Source organism: Tamandua tetradactyla, chromosome 20, assembly GCF_023851605.1.
Source record: "Tamandua tetradactyla isolate mTamTet1 chromosome 20, mTamTet1.pri, whole genome shotgun sequence".
NCBI classification, from domain to species: domain Eukaryota; kingdom Metazoa; phylum Chordata; class Mammalia; order Pilosa; family Myrmecophagidae; genus Tamandua; species Tamandua tetradactyla.
In genome coordinates, this window is record NC_135346.1 from 14140427 (window position 1) to 14158759 (window position 18333).

General features: G+C 46.6%; 1 protein-coding gene across 1 annotated transcript in view; it reads left to right on the forward strand.

The window, feature by feature from the left end:
• CATSPER3 (cation channel sperm associated 3) overlaps nt 1–18303 on the forward strand; it is a 52466-nt gene extending 34163 nt beyond the window's left edge. The window contains exons 3-8 of the mRNA XM_077138502.1: nt 9139–9372; nt 14899–15081; nt 15364–15504; nt 15874–15993; nt 16982–17139; nt 18093–18303. Coding sequence (XP_076994617.1) covers nt 9139–9372; nt 14899–15081; nt 15364–15504; nt 15874–15993; nt 16982–17139; nt 18093–18219 — 963 coding nt within the window. The 3' untranslated portion in view covers nt 18220–18303. The remainder of the gene's footprint in view (nt 1–9138; nt 9373–14898; nt 15082–15363; nt 15505–15873; nt 15994–16981; nt 17140–18092) is intronic.
• The last annotated feature ends 30 nt before the right edge of the window (nt 18304–18333 follow it).

The window sequence follows — 18333 nt, forward strand, 5'->3', positions numbered from 1 at the left end:
AGTCAGAGTGGGGGCTTATGGAGGCCAGGTGATCAATGGAGTGTTAGCTCAGGTCCATCTCACAGTGGGTCCAGTGGGCCCCCAGACCCATTCCGTAGTTATTTCCCCAGTTCCAGAATGTATAATTGGTATAGACATACAGAGCAACTGGCAGAATCCCCACATTGGCTCTCTAACTCATGCAGTGAGGGCTAGTATGGTGGGAAAGGCCAAGTGGAAGCCACTAGAATGGCCCCTCCCAAGCAAGATAGTAAATCAGAAGCAGTACCGGATTCCTGGAGGGATTGCAGAGATTACTGCCACTCTTAAGGACTTGAAAGGTGCAGGGGTGGTGATTCCCACCACATCCCCGTTCAACTCTCCTATTTGGCCTGTGCAGAAAACATATGGGTCTTGGAGGATGACAGTGGATTATCGTAAGCTCAGCCAGGTGGTAACTCCAATTGCCGCTGCTGTTCTGGATATGGTATCATTGCTTGAGCAAATCGGTACATCCCCTGGTACCTGGTAAGCAGCTATTGATCTGGCAAATGCTTTTTTCTCAATAGCTATTAGTTAGGACCACCAGAAACAGTTTGCTTTCAGCTGGCAAGGTCAGCAATATACTTTCACTGTCCCACCTCAGGGTTATATCAACTCTCCAGCCCTATGTAGTAATCTTGTCTGCAGGGATCTTGATTGTTTCTCCCTTCCACAAGACATCACCCTGGTCCATTATATTGATGATATCATGTTGATTGGACCTAGTGAGCAAGAAGTAGCAACTACTCTAGACTTACTGGTAAGGCATTTGCATGTCAGAAGATGGGAGATAAATCCAATAAAAATACAGGCGCCTTCCACTTCAGTGAAATTTCTAGGTGTCCAGTGGTGTGGGGCATGTCGAGATATCCCTTCTAAGGTGAAGGAGAAGTTGCTGCATCTGGCCCCTCCTGTGACCAAAAAAAGGCACAACTCCTAGTTGGTCTCTCTGGGTTTTGGCGACAACATATTCCTCATTTGGGTGTGCTACCCTGGCCCATTTATCAAGTGACCAGAAAAGCTGCTAATTTTGTGTGGGGACCTGAACAAGAGGAGGCTCTGTGACAGGTCCAGGCTGCGACAGGTCCAGGCTGCTGTGCAAGCTGCTCTGCCACTTGGGCCATATGATCCAGCAGATCCAATGGTGCTGAAAGTGTCAGTGGTAAATAGAGATGCTGTCTGGAGCCTTTGGCAGGCTCCTATAGGAGAATCACAGTGTAGACTCTTAGGATTTTGGATCAAAGCCTTACCATCTGTTGCAGATAACTACTCTCCTTTTGAGAAACAGCTTTTGGCCTGCTACTGGGCCTTAGTAGAGAGACTGAACGCTTACTGTGGGCCACCAAGTTACCATGAGACCTGAGTTGTCTATCATGAGCTGGGTGTTGTCTAACCCACCAAGCCATAAAGTTGAGCGTGTGCAGCAGCACTCTACTGTAAAATGGAAATGGTATATACAAGATAGGGCCAGATCAGGTCCTGAAGGCACAAGTAAGTTGCATGAAGAAGTGCCCCAAATGCCTATGGTCTCCACTCCTGCCACTTTACCTTCTCTCTCCCAGACCAGAGCTATGGCCTCTTGGGGAGTTCCTTACTGTGAATTGACTGAGGAAAACTCAGGCCTGATTTACCAATGGTTCAGCACAATATGCAGGTACCACCTGAAAGTGGACAGCTGCAGCACTACAACCCCTTTCTTGGGTGTCTTTGAAGGACAGTGGTAAGGGGAAATCCTCCTAGTGGGCAGAACTTCGAGCAGTACAGCTGGTTGTTCATTTTGCTTGGAAGGAAAACTGACCAGAGGTGCGTTTGTATACTGACTCATGGGCTGTTGCTAATGGTTTGGCTGGATGGTCAGGGACTTGGAAAAACCATAATTGGAAAATTGGTGACAAAGAGGTCTGGGAAAGAAGTATGTGGATAGACCTTTGTGAGTGGGCTAAAAACATGAACATATTTGTGTCCCATGTGAATGCGCACCAGAGGGTGACTTCAGCAGAGAAAGATTTTAATAATCAAGTGGATAAGATGACCCATTCTGTGGATACCCATCAGCCTCTTTCCCCTGCAACTCCTGTCATCCCCAGTGGGCTCATGAACAAAGTGGTCATAGCGGTAGGGATGGAGGTTATGCATGGGCTCAGCAACATGGACTTCCACTCACCAAGGCTGACTTGGCTATAGCCACTGCTGAGTGCCTAATCTGCCAGCAGCAGAGACCCACACTCAGCCCCTGATATGACACCATTCCCCAAGGTGACCAGCCAACCACATGGTGGCAGGTTGATTACATTGGACCACTCCCTTCATGGAAGGGGCAGCAATTTGTTCTAACTGGAATAGACACATACTCTGGATATGGGTTTGCTTTCCCTGCATGCAATGCTTCTGCCAAAACTACCATCCGTGGGCTTACAGAATGCCTTATCCATTGTCATGGTATTCCACATAGCATTGCTTCTGATCAAGGAACACACTTCACAGCAAATGAAGTGTGGGAATGGGCACATGCTCATCGACTTCTCTGGTCTTACCATGTTCCCCATCATCCAGAAGCAGCTGGATTGATAGAACGGTGGACTGGCCTTTTGAAAACTCAATTATGGTGTCAACTAGGTGGCAATACCTTGAAAGACTGGGGTAATGTTCTCCAGGAAGCTGTATATGCTCTGAATCAGCATCTGCTGTATGGTGCTGTTTCTCCCATAGCCAGGATCCATGGGTCCAGGAACCAAGGGGTGGAAATGGGAGTGATACCACTCACTATTACCCCTAGCGATCCACTAGGAAAATTTTTGCTTCTTGTCCCTGTGACCCTGAGCTCTGCTGGTCTACAGGTTTTAGTTCCAAAAGGGGGAGTGCTTCCACCAGGAGAAACAACAATGATTCCATTGAACTGGAGTCTAAGACTGCCACCTGGTCACTTTGGGCTACTTGTGCCACTGGATCAACAAGCCAGGAAGGGGATTACATTATTATCTGGGGTGATTGACCCTGAATATCAGTGGGAAGTAGGACTGCAACTACATAATGGAGGTGAAGAAAAGTTTTCTTGGAATATAGGAGATCCCGTAGGGAGTCTTTTAGTACTACCATGCTCTGTGATTAAAATCAATGGAAAACTGCAACAGCCCAATCCAGGCAGGACTGCCAATGGCTCTTAAACTTCAGGAATGAAGATTTGGGTCACCCCACCAGGCAAAGAACCATGGCCAGCTGAAGTGCTTGCTGAGGGGAAAGGGAACATGGAATGGGTAGTGGAAGAAGGTAGTGATAAATATGAACTTCGACCACATGATCAATTACAGAAACAAGGACTGTAATGCTGTTTTGTTCATGTTATACTATTTAAGTTGTAAGATATCAAGTTTAAGAATGAATATTACCCAAGGATTTGTGCTCTATTCTGGAGAGATTTAATGTGTTTCCAGTTATATGCAGGACAGTTGAGTATTGTTAGGTGAAAGAAAAAATGCGTGTTTTATTGTTTTTTATTTAGAAATTAGGTATGGTTTAAGGTGATATATATAGCTGCCGAGCTGACAAGGGGTGGACTGTCATGGTCAGGTTCATGTGTCAGCTTGGCCAAGTAGTGGTACCTGTTTGGTTGGGCAAGTGCTGGCCTGTCTGTTGTGATGAGGACGATTCATAGAATTAAATCATGACCATGTCAGCTGCATCCACAGCTGATTCCATTTGTAATCAGCCAAAGCGGAGTGCCTTCTGCAAATCTGAGTAATGCTTAATCTGATCACTGGAAGCCTTTTAAGGAGGATTCAGAAGAGACAGGCTCTTCCTGCTTCGACTGGTGAGCCTCCTGTGGAGTTCATCCAGACCCTCCATCGGTATTGTCGGCTTCACATCTTGCCCTGCAGAGTTTGGACTCTGTGTTCCCACGGTCACATGAGACACCTTTATAAATTTTATATTTGCAAGTGTTCCCTGTTGATTCTGTTTCTCTAGAGAACCCTAACCAATACAGTGAGACTGTGCGACACTACTGGCGGGGGCAGGGGTAGCCTGTGTGTGGACATCGGTGCCCGTAGCCTTGATGTTCTGGTAACAGCCTGCAGGGAACAGGAAGGGGGGGAGTAGTGCTCATAAGGGGTGCAGGAAAGGTGGGTTGGGCTACACTTGGGGTGGGGGTATGGGGAGGGTACGTGTGCTGGGGTCTGGTGAGGCGGGGGTGCTCAGAGCATGGTGAATGGGAGCAGGTGACAGGGTTTGGGTGTGTGGGATGTGGAATGAGTTGGAGATCACGGAGCTGCGCTGATGAGGGTAGCATGTTCAAAGAACATGGCCTGGTTTACTTCCTAGTGCCCAGCTCCTGTCTATAAACTCCTGTGCGTCTGTGCCTCAGCCCCAGGCTCCAACTTTCTGCTTCTCAGTTCCTCGGCCTCTACAGCCAGGGCTGTCCTATGTGGTGCAGAAGGCTCTCCCAGGTCATTTGCACTCTTGAATTGCTGTCTCAGTCGCCCTCCCATCCCTTCTCTAATTTTTCTGTGGAGCAGAGCTGAACTTGACTTACTCTATTCGGCCATCTTCCTGGATACTGCTTTCTTTCTCCTCTTTTCCTGGAACTCCCACTACACACATGTTTGTGTACTTAATGGTGTCCCTTATTTCTCTGAGGCTCTGCTAGTTTTCCTTCATTCTTTTATTTCCTTGGCTCTTTGGATTGATAATTTATATTGCTCTATCTTCAAGTTCACTGATTTTTTTTTCTTCCAGCTCAAATAATGCTATTTATCTCTGCTATTGTACTTTTAATTCCAGAATTTCCATTTGGTTCTCTTAAAAATAATTTCTCTTTATTGAAATTTGGTATTTAATGAGACAATATCATTACAGATTTCTTTAATTCTTTATTCATGGGTTCCTTTAGTTCTTTGAACATATTTATAATAGCTGCTTTGAAGTTTTAGTCTGGCAAGCCTAACATCTGGACCCTCTCAAAGGCTTTTTTTTTTCTGTTGCCTGCTCCTCTCCTCCGCCCCACTTTGTATGAGTTATACTTTTCTGTTTCTTTGTGTATTTTATAATTTTTATTGAACACTGGACATTTTAGATAATGTATAGAGCAACTCTGGATGCTGATTACTACCCTTGACCTATTCTTCAGGGCTCCTTGTTGTTATTTACTTATTTGCTTGCTTTTGTTTAGTGGCTTGGCAGGATTATTTCAGTGAAGTCTCCTTCCCTGCAGTATGCATCCTTTATTTTGCTTCTCAGACGTTGCAGCCTTGGTCATACACACAGTAACCATGACACTCCTCCCTCCCAAGGATAACAGTAGTTTTAGCTGAATTATCTTCTCCTGTCTCTTTCCATGATATAAATTAATTTAAGCAATGGATAAATGAAGATTCAATAGAAAGTATCAGCAAAGCCAAAAGGTAGATTTTAGAAAAGAATTATAAAATAATTTTCCTTTTTTAATTAGGACAATTATCTCCTTAAGACAATCAATATAAAAAGATAGAATACCTGAATCATGGTAGAAATTATGAACGAAAAGTATAGTTACGGAGGATATCTGAAATAGAATAATTTTATGCCAATAAATTTGAAAGCCTAGACAAAATAGACAATTTTCTAGGAAAAAGTGACAAAACAGATTCAATAAGAGGAAAACTGGAAAAATTTTTATGTTCATATATGTCTTTTAATGCTATTTTAGTTTGCTAAAGCTGCCAGAATGCAATATAACAGAAATGGAATGACTTTTATAACGGGAATCTATTATGTTACAAGTTTACAGTTCTAAGACCAGAAAAATGTCCAAACTAAGGCATCCAGGAAAAGATACGTTGACTCAAGAAAGGCCAGTGTCTGTCACATGAGAAAGCATGTGACTGGCATCTGCTGGTTCTTGTTCCCAGAAGTTGCTTTCAGCTTCCGATGCCCGTGGTTTCCTCTTCACTTTGCTCCACTGGGACACAACTCTGGGCTCTGGCTGGCTTAGCATCTCATGGAAAGGCATATGTGATGTCTGCTAGTCTCTGTCCACGTCTAGGCATTTGCTTTCTCTGTTGGCACTCCAGGCATCTCCAAGCATCCGTGTCTCTGTCAACTCTGAAGCAACTATTCTTCTGGCATCTGCATCTGATGCCATGGAAACAATCCAATCAAAGTTTCCCACCCTAAACAATAGGTCAGCCCCACAAGATTGGATCAGGATTAAAACATGGCTTTTCTGAGGTACATAATAGTTTCAAGCGGGCACAAATGCCAATACCATTAAAGCATTAAATTAGTATTTAAAAATTTCTTCCTCCCCAAACAAATGAACCTGGGTTGGATGACTTCACATTCCTGGAAGATATAATTCCAGACAAATCAAACTCTTCCAGTGATTAGATAAACGTGTATACCTGCCTCACTACAGACACAAGTAATGGGAAAATTATATTCCAATGTCATGAGCTTGGATTCAAAAATCTTAAAATATTAGGAAATGGAATAATGCCTCTGAAGACATTTTTCCTTCACTTTGTCCTTTTCCTGTCCTTTTTAGCTCAGACAACTCTTGGGTACAAAGAAATCAGAAATTGCTTTCTGGAAAATTATGGGCTTCCAGTAAGGGAGACCCCAGAGAACACTGTCTGACATGAGAATTTGACCAACATGGGAGCAGTTAGCCATTACAGGACAAGCAAGAATTGGAGATTATCCAGGAAGGATTTGTGGAAAGTCCTTTTGTCTGATGGGCATGATCCCAGTGTATTGCATAGAAAGTCAACAAGAGTGTTGTGAAATCTGTATAAATAGAACCTTCCTTGAGTTAAGGTGTCTTTCCCTAGATGCCTCAGTTGGACATTTTCATGGCCTTAGAACTGTAATCTTGTAACTTATTAAATTCCCCTTTTTAAAAGTCACTCCAGTTCTGGTATATCACATTCCAGCCACTTGCAAACTAACACAGAAGTGTTGGCAGAGACATATAGCAATGGGGACATTGCTGATATTAAATTGGTACTATAACTTTGAAAAACAGTTTGGCAATATCTAATGAAGTTGAAGATATTCATATCCTACAACCAGTAATTCCATTCTTGGGTTTATAACTGAAAGGAGCGCTTACACATGTATACAATAAAATGTACAAGAATTGTTCAAATGAAAAAAACACTGTTTTGGATAGCAAAAAAAAAAAAAAAAAGGAAACAAGCTAACCACCACTCAACAGGTAACTGGGTAAATAAATTGTAGTATTTTTGTAAGTGGAATTGCTAAACAATTTGAAACTGAATGAACTAGGTTAACACATACTTATATGGATAAATCTCACAAACATAATTTTAAATGAAAAAAGCAAACTACCAAGGAGTACATTAGTGTATACTATTTATATAATGGATAAAAAATGTGAAAAAAATTTAGTTTTAGGGATATATATGTGGTAAAAGTATAAAATACATAAGCATGATAAATTAAGGATTTATGGGACAAATTACAAATTTGTGGAGAGGGAAAGAGAATTGATCCACAGGAGATACCACCTGAAATGGTAATATTTTTTCTTAAGTTGGGTGGTAGGTATATGGCTGTTCATTATATTATTCCTAATGCCTTTTTGTGTATCTTAAATGCATAGTAGTTTTTAATTTTAAATTAAACCATACATAAATGGTTACCATGTGGAGATCACAATAAAAGTACATAGGACAAATAAAAACACCAGCTACCATGATGTTTTTCAAATAGTTGTGGCTTGAGAGAGAATTTCCAGTGACAGCATCTGACAGATTTAAAGGGTGGCATCTCTCTAAAACCTTTCTATTCTCCTCTAAAACTCTCTCTATCTCCTCTTTAATCCACCTCAAACTCATCTCAGTATAAAGACATCACTATTTACCTATTGCTCCGTCTGAAACAGTATGAGCTTTCCTTGCTTTCTCTCTTTCCTATGGATTCCTTTGTTCCTCAGCAAGCCCGTCATCACTGCTGCAAAACAGTGCCACACTGTCCTCTTCTTTTCAACATCACCACTATCCCCTATTCCAACCCAGTCCAATTCAATCTTACCGCCCTAATTCGCCTCCCAGTTGCTGTTCTTGCCAGCACCCCCACCCTGTCTTCCATCAAGCAGCACAGAGATTTCTTAAAAATGTAAATCAATTAATCACTCCCTTTACCAGAGTCCTCCAAGGCTGAGATTAAAATTTAAAGTCCAGGCCCCAGCGAGGCCTCCCAGACTCCTGCTCTAAAATAGCTACCAGGATCGTGGCCCCTGCCTAACCAGTCACTCTGTTTCCTTTTGTGGTTGTGTTTACCTTCTTACCTGATGTTATATTATATGTGTATTTGTTTGAGTGTTATTTCTATCTCCCCAACTAGATTGTATGCTTCCTAGGGGCTTGACATTATCTGTTATATTCATCGTTGCAGTTCTCAGTGCCTAAAACATTTGCTTGCTTAGCACATGGGAGGTGCTTAGTTGGAGCTTTTGCAATAAACGGATGAATGGATTTCAGTGGAAATCAAAATGATAAGTCAGTTTAGATGGAAGTCAGTTTATGTGATAAGGGAAAATTTAGATGATTCAAAAAGTACCTCCTGATAAAAACAAAGCCATTGGAGTTGTAGATACATGAATAGAATTTGAAGAACATTATTTCATAAAGTGAAAGTGAAAAAAGAATTTCTTCAGAAACATTACTTTTGTTAACTGATTTTAAGTATGCATGATTAAATTATTGGAGTCAATGTAAGTAGACATTTGAGTACTTCGTCTATGTTCCTAAAAGTCTATATATTCAAGTTGGCCCCAAAACTCTTGGGATCTTCTCTTTGGAAAACTTTATATTCAGGTTGCCTGTCATTTGATTTGCCTTGTACTGGGGCCTGTATAGTCACGGAGGCTGCCAGTAAGCCATTTCCAAGCATCTCAAGTCAAACCTAGCCCAGGTTTAGGGCCAAAGAATAGAGAAGACAAAGAGAGGAATAGAGTCCAGTGCAGTGAGAGTCTGCTGTGTGCCCGGAACTCTGCCTGGGTATCTCTCATGTGGATGGCTTAGGAGACCCCTCCCTCCACCTGACTGGGTGGCTCAGACAGGGAGAAAGGCCGAGACTAGGCAGCCTGGCCCACCTGGCCTACCCTTGTCACCTCTGCAGATATTGGAGCTCCTCTTTGTGTCCATCTACAGCGCCGAGTTCACCATGAAACTCTATGTGGACCCCATTCAGTACTGGAAGGATGGCTACAACCTGTTGGATGTGATCATACTCATCATTCTCTTCATCCCCTACGCCCTCCGCAAAATCAAGCATTACCCGTACCTCAACGTTGCCGATGGCCTTCAGTCCCTGCGCATCCTCAAGCTCATCACCTACAGCCGCGGCATCCGGGTGAGTGCTCTGGGTGCCGTGGGTCTGAAATGCAGGCTCTGGGTCCCATCTGGCCACAAGCCCCTAGTGAAATGATACTACTGTCTTCTGGTTAGTGTCCTACTGTGTGATAGGCAGATTTTTGCTGATATTATCTCATGTAATCTTGAAACAATTATAAGATAGGCATTTTACAGATGAAGAAATTGAGGCCTAAGGTCACTCAGCCATTAAATGTTCAAGCTGATATCTGAATGGTATGGTTGACTTCAGGGGCTATCTGATCATTTCCTCTCTTCCATGCTGCAAACTAATTTTTTTTTAATTACACATGACCATTGGAACTATATGCCCAGAAGTCTCTAGTTTTGTGTGATCTTGGCCATTTGTTGCTTTTCCCAAACAGCTAAAATCTGCTGCTTCTTTTGAGGGGGATAGTCGCATTCATTTTTTCAGACAGCTCTGGAAGTGCTGCCTGAACTGAGACGTCTTCCTGGACTTCTGGAAGTCATGGTGTGTATATCTTTTCCTTGGCTCAGAAGATTTCAGACCACACTTAAAGGCTGATCCCTTGCCCCCAACCGTGCCCTCAGGCATTCGTCCTGGACACAATATATTTGTCCTGGCTCTGAATCACATATCCACGCTTCTCCAGGAAGGGACTGATGTGAACTTTTATCCCCAGTCAGGATGGGCCAGCCTGTTATTCTGAGAAATGGACCATTGCTCAGCCTTGGGTGGCCTGCTGTCCAGGATCTTGGCCCCACACTTAGTGCGCCCCAGGCCTGGGTGGAAAAGAAAAGGGGAATATTAGAGAATTCCCCCTGCTGCACACCCACATCCATTCACCCCTTCTCACTCTAATATAGTGACACACATACTTGTGTGTGTGTGTGTGTGTGTGTGTGTGTGTGAGACCTCCCAAATAACATAGCGCAGTCCTCCTTCTCCTCTTCATGGTCAAGGCTGAGGACAGAACTGTCTGTACTCCCAGTCCCCACTTCTTTTATTTATGCCTGGGCTTCTTTCCCTTCACTCCAGAGTAATTGCCTTTTTGACGTTGCCAGTGATCTACTTGTCGCCAGGTGCAGTGGCCATTTTCCTTGGCATCCTTGCTGCTTTCTTTTGGTTTTCCGCCAACCTCTTGGGTATGACTTCTCAGGTGACTTTTTTCTTTACCTGACCCATAAGCATTGTTTTTTCAGATCAATGTCCTGAGTTTTCTTCTCTTCTCCTCTATATATTCTCTTTGGGTGCTCTTTTCCACTTTCTAGGGTCCTCACCTAGGGCCCATGGCCTTCTCTTTGACCTTTAGACCCAGCTACCTCCTGGGCATCTCCTGTGCTTCTGAAACTCAACATGTCTATCCTTCTCCCCCTACCCCCACCCACAAATCCAGAGCCCCTGGCTTTTACCCCTATATTTCATCTTTTGGTGAAGGGTGCCATCCTCATTCAGTTCCAAGTCATAAATCTGAGTGTCAGTTTTCACTCCTCTCTCTTAAAGTCCTGTTGTATAGCTTCCTAAATTATTTACTTAATTTTAAAAATTCTGAAATTTCCAAACACTCTCTACCCATAAGCATCAGCTTCCCCTTCCCCCTTCCTTCATCTCCCTGGTAATCTCTACTTTCTGACTCGACAGATTTTCTACTTCTAGATATTTTATATAAGTAAAATCATTCAGTATTTGTTCTTATATGCATTGTTTATTTCACGCAGCCTAATGTTTGCAAAAGCCATCCGTGTTGCAGTGTGTCTCAGAACTTCACTCTTTCCTATGACCAAATTGTGTGTTCATATGTACATTTTGTTTATCCATTCCTCTGTCAGTGGACACTTGTGTTGTTTCTGACCTCTGGCTACTGTGAATAATACTGCTATGAACATTGGCATACAAGAATCTGTTTGAGTCCCTGTTATCAATTTATTTTGTTATATATTTAAGAGTGGAATTTCTGGGTCATATGGCAATAATTAACTTTTTGAGGAATCACCAAACTATTTTCCACAGTGGCTGCACCATTTAACATTCACACCAAAATAGTTGTTGACTTGACTCCTTCTCTTCATCCCAAGCTATCATCTTTTCTCTGTCCTATCAGCCTTTATCTGGACCCCGGCAATGGCTTCTTATACTACTGAGATCCCTGGAGCAGAAATGTCCTAGTAGCTTGGGGAGAATTTCAAAAGTGCCCATCAGATCACGTCCTCATAATTTCACACCTAACAGTGGCTCGCCCCTGTTCGTAGGCTAGAGACAGATCCTATCATGGGTCCTAGAAGGAGGAAAGGGGAGTATCTGAGGTGCTGGGCTTTGGAGTCCATGTAGGTGGGGACAAGAGTGAGGCAGGTGGGCAGGAAAGAAGACTGGAGGTCCCTGGGAGGTCAGCGCCAGGAGGTGGGCCCTGCAGAGTGAGGGAGTATTCTGTTTTTTTCTAAGTGTTGGGTACCAAGGGAGCAGGGGTCCGAAGTGGTAGAATAGTCACTAGAGAGAAGGAAATCAAGAGATGAAGAGCCCTGGGGAATGGTAGATTATCCACAGATATGCTAAACCCCCAGGGTGACAACAGGAAGGAATGGAGAAGGAGCTAGTAAGCCTGGAGGCAGAGTTTGCAAGACTTGAGGGGAGTCGAAAGCTGGAAGGTTGGTTTTGCCTGCAAAGGTAGAGGCTCTGTGGACTCCTGACCCTCAGGTCAGTGGCGGACATGCAGCTCCCTTCAAGGGAATTGCTGGGGATATGGTGTCCTCAGGTAAAACCTCTCTATTCAGGTGAGGCCAGGAAAGAGGGCACCACAGACTGAGAGTACCAGAGACCTGCACAGCCACGTGAGGAAGGGGTGATGCATGGTGACTGAGAGAAAGACTTGGGGCAGTGCAGGGAGGAGGGATTTGGTAGGCGGAGCTTCCATCTCAGGGGCAGTGACCAGATCAGCACCCTGTTCGCTGAGGGCACTGGCTCCCTGCTGATGTGGTCCCTGCTGTATCTTGGCAGCTTTGTTGGAGGGTGAAAGCCCGAAGGTGCCTGGAGCTAAGGGCCCAGCATTGGGCAGCCTGTCTTTCTTGCACGTGGAACCAGTGAAGGAGCCTAGCTCTTGTTGCTGGGCAAGAGCTTTATCCCAGAGTTTGGCTTGGCTACTTGGCGACTGTGGGCCCCTGCTTAGCCTTTGGCTCTTATAGACATGCACAGAAACCCGTGGGTGTGCACACACAACACATACATGAGCACATGCCCCATGTTCCTGTCATTTTCCTGTCGGTAAGCAGAACTTTGTATCCCAAAGTGGTTCTCTGGGGACACCAGTCCCTCAGGCTCCTGCCCAAGGCTATTCTGTAGCCTTTGAGATGTCATGGGACTCCAGACCAGAAGGGACACAGAAGCTGCCCTGGATTAAATACCCTCTGCACGCTGGTCTGGAATGCTAGCCAGGGGAGCTGGAGGGACTGAAGGTGGGGACCTGCACCTCTGCGCTAATTTATATTAATTGAAGTCTAAATGAGCTCTTAACAGTGCCGCATCCTCTGTGCCCAGAGCAGGCACTGTGGCACATTCTTGGCTCCCATTTCCTGATTAATTAAAACAACACTTCACTTCCACCTCATAGCAATAAAGCAGCACCGTGAGGAAATAGTTCCTTGCTGTGCTGCACACAGAGAGGTTCTGTTAGCTGGGCACCTGGGGCCACACTACCCCTGTTCGTCTGCATTTCAGCCAGAAAAAGCCAGGTTCTGGTGGGAGTTCCAGCCTTCCCTTCCTTCCTGCCTTGGAGCTGGGTAACTTTCTGCATTTCTAAGTGGCTGCACAGCAGGGCTTCCTTAGAATCGCCAGGCCTGGGCGCCTGTGCTGCCTAAAGACCCTTCATGCTCCAGGACCAAGAATGCAGCAGTGTCTTGACCCAGAGTCCAAGAGAGCTGTGGCTAGCAACTACTTCTCCAAAGAATTTGGGAAGTCAGAATCAGGTACCACCTGGGGTCCGGGCTTTAGGCCTTGAAAGCCTAGGGCTTTCTCAGGAAGGAGGTGCCAGCTGAGGAGATCTGGGGAACTATCCACTGGGCCTGGACTTCTGTACTTTTCTGGGATGTGGTACTAATGTATTAATGGGGGTCTGCTTGTATTGTGCTTGAAGGATATAAGAAGACGTGCTGTGGGGGTCTCCATGTGAGCTTCCTGGAGGAGGTGGCCTCCTCTTCTCCAAGACTGGTTATTTTGACCTCAGGTGGCACTGGTTGCAGTGGGCTAGGCTGCAGTGGGAGTCCTCCCTGGGGCTTCTTTCCCAACCTTGTGCAGGTACCTGAGGTTCTAGCATTCAGTGCATCCTTCCCCTGCCCTGTGCAGGCCTAATCTGCAGACCACATCTGATGGCAGCTTTTCTCTTGAGGACTTATCTCTTAAATTTTATTCGTTCTTGGGAAAGAAGTTCTTCTCTGTCTAGCAGGGAGGAGGCAATTTTTTATTTTTTAATTTTTTAACAGTGTGGCTCCTCTGGAAGTAATCTAAGACACTGATTCTCTTCCCTCAAGGAGAGGAATCTGGCATGAGTTCACTGCTGGCAGCCAGCTGCCAAATTGGCCCATACTCAGAGCAGCCCTGGTACTCTTGGGTTGTCTCCTTCCTTCCCAAATTACCCCAAACAGTCACTGTCCTGTGTCCCCTATCAACTACCTCCTCCCTAGTGTTGATCCAATCAGTGGATTTTGTGCTTTGGGGTATTAGTGGCTGAGGATTGTGGCACAGGGCGAAGGGCTTGCTGTTGGTCCTAGCTCTGCCATCATCCTCGAGTGTGACTGTGGCCAGGGTATTTCACTTCTGTGATTCTCTGATTCCTCACCTTGAAATAAGAAGGGTAATAACATTAATGCACCTAGAAATCTGCCTGTGAAAACTTCTAGGTGGGTGAACATGTATTAAGCACCTACTATATACAAGACTCCAGATCACGGAGGATGAATGATGAGGAGCCACAGACTGTGCTCCTGAGGAATGGGCAGCGTGGTGGTGGGGTATGACAGATGCCTGTTCCATTGTGGGGTGTGGTGGAAGGAGAGTGAGGTCACAGGATGGGGACCTGCCTGTGAAGGTGGGACCCTGAAAGAATGGGCCACCTTCCTCTCAGCATTCTCCAGTTTCATGCCCAGGTTGGCTCTCCTGGGCCTGGTTCAAAGAGCATTTGGAGCTAGCCTGCAGCTGAGAAGCAGGAGCAGGACTCCCTGGGATGACCAAAAGCTGGGCTGGAGTTCAGGGAGAGGAGTCCACGGTCCTGATGGGGGGGCCGTCCCTGTCTGAGGCAGCACACATACATCTGCCCATCAGTGGCTGAGGCTGAGTGTCTCAGCAGTGAACAGCTGTTATATTGATCCAGCCCTCAATCTGGGCACAGTTCTGACTCACTCTGTTCATTCATTCAACCAACATTTATTGAGCATCTACTATGTGCTGAGCATAGCACTGCATGCTGGGACAGGTGTGAGCAGGGCAGACTCAGTCTCTGTCCTCTGGACAGCACCCAGCCTGGCTCCCTTGCCTAGCACCACTCTCCCTGCCTTGCAGACGCTCATCACTGCTGTGGGGCAGACAGCCTACACAGTGGCCTCCGTGCTCATCCTGCTCTTTGTCCTGATGTTCATCTTTGCTATCTTGGGCTTCTGCCTGTTTGGAGCCCCGGAGAGGGGTGACCTGAATAACTGGGGGAGCCTGGCTGTGGCCTTCTTCACCCTCTTCAGCTTGACCACGGTACCGTGTTTGGGCATTGAAGGAACAGTGGTGGGGGCAGGGAGCTTGAGAAGGGGCTGCCCAGGTGGTGTGGGTATATGAATACACTGGCCGTCACGCAGGGCCTTACCTGTGACCAAGGACTCATCTGGGCTCCTGGGAAGCTGGGGGCCAGTGTCCAGGCTTCATATGGGAGGTATGATTAGGAGGCACCCCTTAGGCTGTGGCTCCCCTGGGATAGGTGAGAAGGAGGCCTGCCTTATGGGGCTTTGGCACCCAGTGTACTCTGCCTGTTATGAGCAGGTTGATGGCTGGACAGACCTGCAAGAGCAGCTGGACAAGCGGGATTTTGCTCTGAGCCGGGCATTCACCATCCTCTTCATCCTCCTTGCCTCCTTCGTCTTCCTCAGCATGTTTGTGGGTGTGATGATCATCCACACTGAGGTAAGGCTGTGCTTATCAGGACCAGGGGCTGGTTAGGTGGGGCAGGTGAGGCCATGGGCCCAGTCTACAGGGACAACCTGAGCTGTGTCTCCCCCCGAGATGGAGGAGAGGTGACCAGATGAGCCCTTCCCTATCCCAGCCCATTGCTCCCCGACCCAGTACATTTCCCCTGTAGTGGTGGCTGGTAGGGCAGAGGAACTTGGGAAGACACAGCAGGGGCAGTTGGCAGCTTGCACTGGGGGCTGGCCTTTTATTAGAGAGGGTCCTCTTGCTGAGGATTCTGAGCTGCAGTGAAAAGCTAAGGAAGAAGGACTGGAGTTGAGTATGCAGCAAAAGCCTGCACCTGACCTCCACCCTCTGAATCTCTAGGACTCCATCAAAAAGTTTGAGCAGGAGCTGAAATTGGAGAGATGCATAACACTCATGGAAGAGAAGCAGGTGATTCTGAAGCGGCAGCAGGAGGAGGTCAGCAGGCTGATGCAGACACAGGTGGGTGATTGCCACAGGCAGATGGACAGACAGGTAGATGGGCATGGCCAGAAAGAGGGGCCTTGGTGCCATGTTAGGGAGGCAGGGGCACATGTCCTGTAGCTGTAAGGCAGGTACCTACCCCCTGTATTTTTTAGAATCAGGTTTTAAACTTGCCTATTTGTATTTCTCTGGCGCTCTTAGAGTGTTGAGTGCTGTGATTAGAATGTCTTCCTCCTTTGTGGCATTGCAACCCATACCAAACTCTGAAATCTGTTCTATAACTAATTGTTGTGGTGTGCCTTGAAATTTATTGCTTTTTTGTATATATGCTAAAAAAATTAAAAAGAATGTCTCCCTCCTTCAAGGGCAAAATTCCACTGTCTGTACTGGAACACTCTCGGGACTGAGGTTCACGAAGTGCTAGCCAGGCTGGCACCAGTCCTCAGAATGGACGAGAACACTGAGGTTAAGTCACTCAACCCATTTTCTCATGTAGTTTCAAAAACCAAAACACATGAGAAAGAATAAGCACAAAAGGCTGGAAATTTTCTGTTGAGCATGATCTGACTGTGAGGCACTGGAATGATTCTTTTTTCAGCCCAAATGCTCGGCGCTCCCCATGCTGGGTTCACTGCTGGGTCTACTGCTGGGCCCTGAGCAGGCTTCCCCTATCTTCCTCACTCGAGGTGGTCCATCTCTCCCCAGAGTCTTCTCTGAATTTGCTTTTCTGAAGATCTTGCCTGTCTTGAGCAGCACCCAAGGTTTGTCCAGGGCAAGGTGAGGTCATGCTGAGGCAAGCAAGCTCTCACCCCTTCCTTTTTGGTCACCTGCCCTCACCCACAGTGATGGCTGGCTCACGAGTCTGCCTCAGCTAGGGAGGAGTCCAGGCTTGGGAGAAGCTGGACTCAGCGCTGAATCTGTGACCAGGCTTAGCAGTCACCCCCAGGGCCTGTCATGGAGGCCTAGGTGTCTGTGCTTTGCTTTCTCATTATACTTCCCTCTCCAGAAAAACGTGGACTACAAAAGTTTCAGTGAGCTGGTGGAAAATTTCAAGAAGACTCTAAGGCACACTGACCCTATGGTCTTGGATGATTTTGGTACTAGCCTACCATTCATCGATGTCTATTTCTCTACTCTGGACAACGAGGACACTACTATCTACAGGTCAGTCCCAGCCCCACCAGCCCTGGCCCAAGGAGACCAGGCCTCTCCTGGTCCCTGGAGATTCCTTGGTGTTGGGGCCTGGTGAGTGTACAGGGTGGGTGAGGCAGACTGAAACCCTTCTCGGGGACGCAGGATTCCATGAATACAGTGTGTGGGGCCTGCACTGCTGCCTCAGCTGGCTGGGCTGCTGTGTGGGCAGGTCCCTGGCCGGTGGGAATCCTCCCCGCAGCCCCCTGACCCATATTTAAATGCCTTGTCTTGCAACATTCTAGGCCTCTCCTCACTATCCCTTTTCAGGGGCCGAAGAAAGAGCACTGATGTAGAGTCAGGAGCCTAGTTCCCAGGCCCAGTTCTGCCACTACATTCCTGGGTGACCCTGGGCAAGTCTCTGCTTCTTTCCTGCCTGTCACATAAGGGGCTACTGGGGTGATTCGATGAAAAAATATATATGTGAGGCTCTCCGCTTGTCCCAGCCTAGGATTTGTGGTCCGTGGAGGTTAGCTGTGATTCTAACTGGCCAGCGTGGAATAGGAAGGGTGCAAAACCCACGGTGACCTCTTGAACCAGGAAGGACATAGTAAGCCTGGCTTCTCAACAAAAGCCCCTGGAGGGCATCATAGACAGGAAAAACTAAAAAGGAAGGGTCGAAGAACTTCCACATGTAGCCTGAGAATGGGCCAAGCCCTGCTGGGCCTCTCCCCAGGTACTTCATCCAGAGCCCTGGGATCTATTATCTCCCATCTGATTCGTGAAATGAAATAACTTATCCAGGTGCCACTGGCAGAGGTGGCAGATCTTGGACTTGAACCCAGCACTCTTCTCTGACCCCACACCTGCTGGGTGTGGTGCAGGAGCAAGTGGAGGATGGGTTGGGCCAGCGCTGGGGGGCTGGACCACGAACCCCCACCCCCACCCCGAACTCAGGCCTTGTCTTCCCCTGTTCCACTTTTCAGGCTTCAAGAACTGTACTATGAGATTGTGCACGTGCTGAGCCTGATGCTTGAAGACTTGCCCCAGGAGAAGCAGTCCCAGTCCTTGGAGAAGCAGTCTCAGGGCTCAGAAAATCTCAGTGAGAAGTAGCTGAGTGTGGTGGGGGCACCTATGCATGGTAGGCCTCGCAGGCTGTGACAGACCCTGATTAAACACAGACTTTCTGACTTTAAACTATGGCCTCTCCATAGTTGCTGTGATCAT